Raw genomic sequence first — 2,426 nt, 5'->3', positions numbered from 1 at the left:
AGGGAAAGAAAAATCGCTACTCCTAGCTTGTAGTGAAATGTTGATAACACAACAATTTGATGATGCATGCTTTCCTCAAAATCAGTCATCGTTACTTTCCTCTCTTGGCACTACAATTTCCATTGTCTCAACCTCGCTGGACGAAATCACCTTTTTCCATCATGGATCTTTGTTCATGGTGAAGTAACCTTACTTTCTTTCTTAGCTAAATGTGATCCGCTTGGTTACAAAGCACGGTTTTCTTTCAAGAATGATGGAACGATGAGAACGAACCATGAAAAATAAGAAAGAGCAAGGAATATTACAAGTCAAATTACTTTAGAATATTTGGAATTTAATATTTTCTTTGTAAAGGAGGCCTGTATTTTCTTCCCATTCTTTAGCATGCTTTAGTAACCAAAGTGTTGGTGGATTTGGGCCTTATTTTTCTTGTCTTTCAAGCCTCTATTTTGAAGCCCATATTTTTCTTGTATTTCAGGCCTCTATTATGAAGCCCGTGTAATGATTATTTGTAGTATATTTTTGGTAAAACTCTTCAATTAAATTAAATATCAATCTTTGATTGAAGTGAGAGCTAGTTATGCTTCTCCAGGCTCTCCCATGAACCAATTCTAGATCCTAATCAAAAACATTTATCATTATTGCAGAGATCCGAGCTTGATTTTATCATTCTTCCTAGAATGAGGAAACCGTTCATCACATTTCTCATCTATTTTATTTTGTACATTTCTTTGTAAAATTTTCCATCTTTCTAATTTCAAGAAACTTAACCTAAAGTCAAAGATCCATTTGAATGCACATCATGTTCTAATTTGAAAGGAGTGGAAAATACAAAGAGTACAACAGGTGGATGCAATGCAAGGATAGTGGATAGAAAAAGGGCAATGTTCTTTTTTTTAAAAATCATATGTCCTTTTAAATTATGAGGTGGTCTTGTCACACTGGTATATGGTAGGTGAATGTTCTCTGTGGAAAACATAACCACGCACTGGCAGAAATATTAGAACAGCCAAACACAGGTTGGCTTATTAAAGAAGAGAGGGCTTTGGGTAATGACTAAAGAGCATAAACTTGTTTACGAAGAATTACTCACATCTAAAGAGCATAATGTAAAAAATGTGAGTACTATCAAACATGTCAACATTGCACCCTTTGTTCAACTATTGTATTTCTTTGACTTTTTTATCCATTTATAGAGCAAATACTATTGATCCCATTTTCAATATTGCATGAAAACAGAACACAAAGCAAACTTATTTAAGGGGGGGGGAATGAAAATAAAAGGGGAGATTGCCTATCACTGCAAGGCCAAATTCATCCAAATGTAATACTAAATGAAGGCGTTAAAAACTTAAAAGGGATTAGAAACCAAAGTGGAGTTCGGGAGAAAATAGGCAATATAATTTTCAAACAAGAATTGGAGCAGTATGGAACGATGCCAATTGCATCACCGACAACAGCATTCTTATTATTGCATAAATATTACAAAAACAGAGGCCTATAACAAATAAATGAAAATGACGGCCAAAGCAGCCATCCAGAGGCATATATAGTGTAAATTTGAACAAAACATTATATGCCAGACCTTCCATAAAGTTTAAATAAAGCAGAAAACTAAGATGAACTAATAACGGTTCCAGTAGGTTCTGCGTCTGAACCAGTTGTAATCAGGCAAACGCTGAATAGGTCCCATGGCAGCAATAGCAACATCCTGCACAACAGACATGACAAGACCATAAGTTCTGAATAAGATTGGTGTTTCTACTGCTGAGTAAGATGCATTTCAATCATTATTTATTACCTTGTCATAAATAAATCGGTTTGCAACACGTTTAATTGTACTGGCATCAACAGCATCAATTCTTGCAAACAATTCAGCAAATGGGATTCTTCGACCATATGTGAGTAGCTGAAACAACATGCAAAAATAAGTAATGAAATACTAAATGGAGCACAGAGCCTACATTTCTCTAGAGGCTTATGACAAATTTATAAAATTTTGACAACAATTTGATAAACTTGTACTCAAAATGAAAGTGTCAATAAGAATCACAGGCTACTGCCCATGGAAATGTATACAGGCACAGAACTGACAAACTTTCTTAAACATGAGATGTAAGATCTGTGGGTACCTGACGGCCAATATCTTCAGCTACAGGGCTTGTTCCATCAATGTGAAGTAGCAGCGAAGATTTTAACTGTAAATAAAACATTCAAAAGTGAGTAAATAGAACTGAGAGCAGGATAAAAATTAATTGAAAGTAAAGCAACACTAACACGATTTATGATAAAAAAAAAATTCTATGCAAGTAATCGATATAATGAGGAAAAAAAACAGCATAGACGACTGAGTATGAAGGCACAATGAACAATCAAACGAACATCTGGGCATACCAAAGGCTTACATGGCCAAAGATTAGTGTAGG

The 2,426-nt window shown here is 34.8% G+C and overlaps 1 protein-coding gene across 1 annotated transcript in view; it reads right to left on the bottom strand.

Annotated features, from left to right (window-relative positions):
* Positions 1-1,430: 1,430 nt before the first annotated feature.
* LOC101503701 (probable mitochondrial-processing peptidase subunit beta, mitochondrial) overlaps positions 1,431-2,426 on the bottom strand; it is a 4,990-nt gene continuing 3,994 nt past the window's right edge. The window contains exons 7-9 of the mRNA XM_004492207.4: positions 2,133-2,198; positions 1,802-1,909; positions 1,431-1,711 (exon numbers count right to left, since the gene is read on the bottom strand). Of these exons, the coding sequence (XP_004492264.1) occupies positions 1,625-1,711; positions 1,802-1,909; positions 2,133-2,198 (261 nt within the window). The 3' untranslated portion in view covers positions 1,431-1,624. The remainder of the gene's footprint in view (positions 1,712-1,801; positions 1,910-2,132; positions 2,199-2,426) is intronic.

This window comes from Cicer arietinum, chromosome 3 (genome assembly GCF_000331145.2).
Source record: "Cicer arietinum cultivar CDC Frontier isolate Library 1 chromosome 3, Cicar.CDCFrontier_v2.0, whole genome shotgun sequence".
NCBI classification, from domain to species: Eukaryota; Viridiplantae; Streptophyta; class Magnoliopsida; order Fabales; family Fabaceae; genus Cicer; species Cicer arietinum.
Note: the sequence above shows the minus strand (reverse complement) of the source record. Positions and strands in the feature narration are given on the sequence as shown.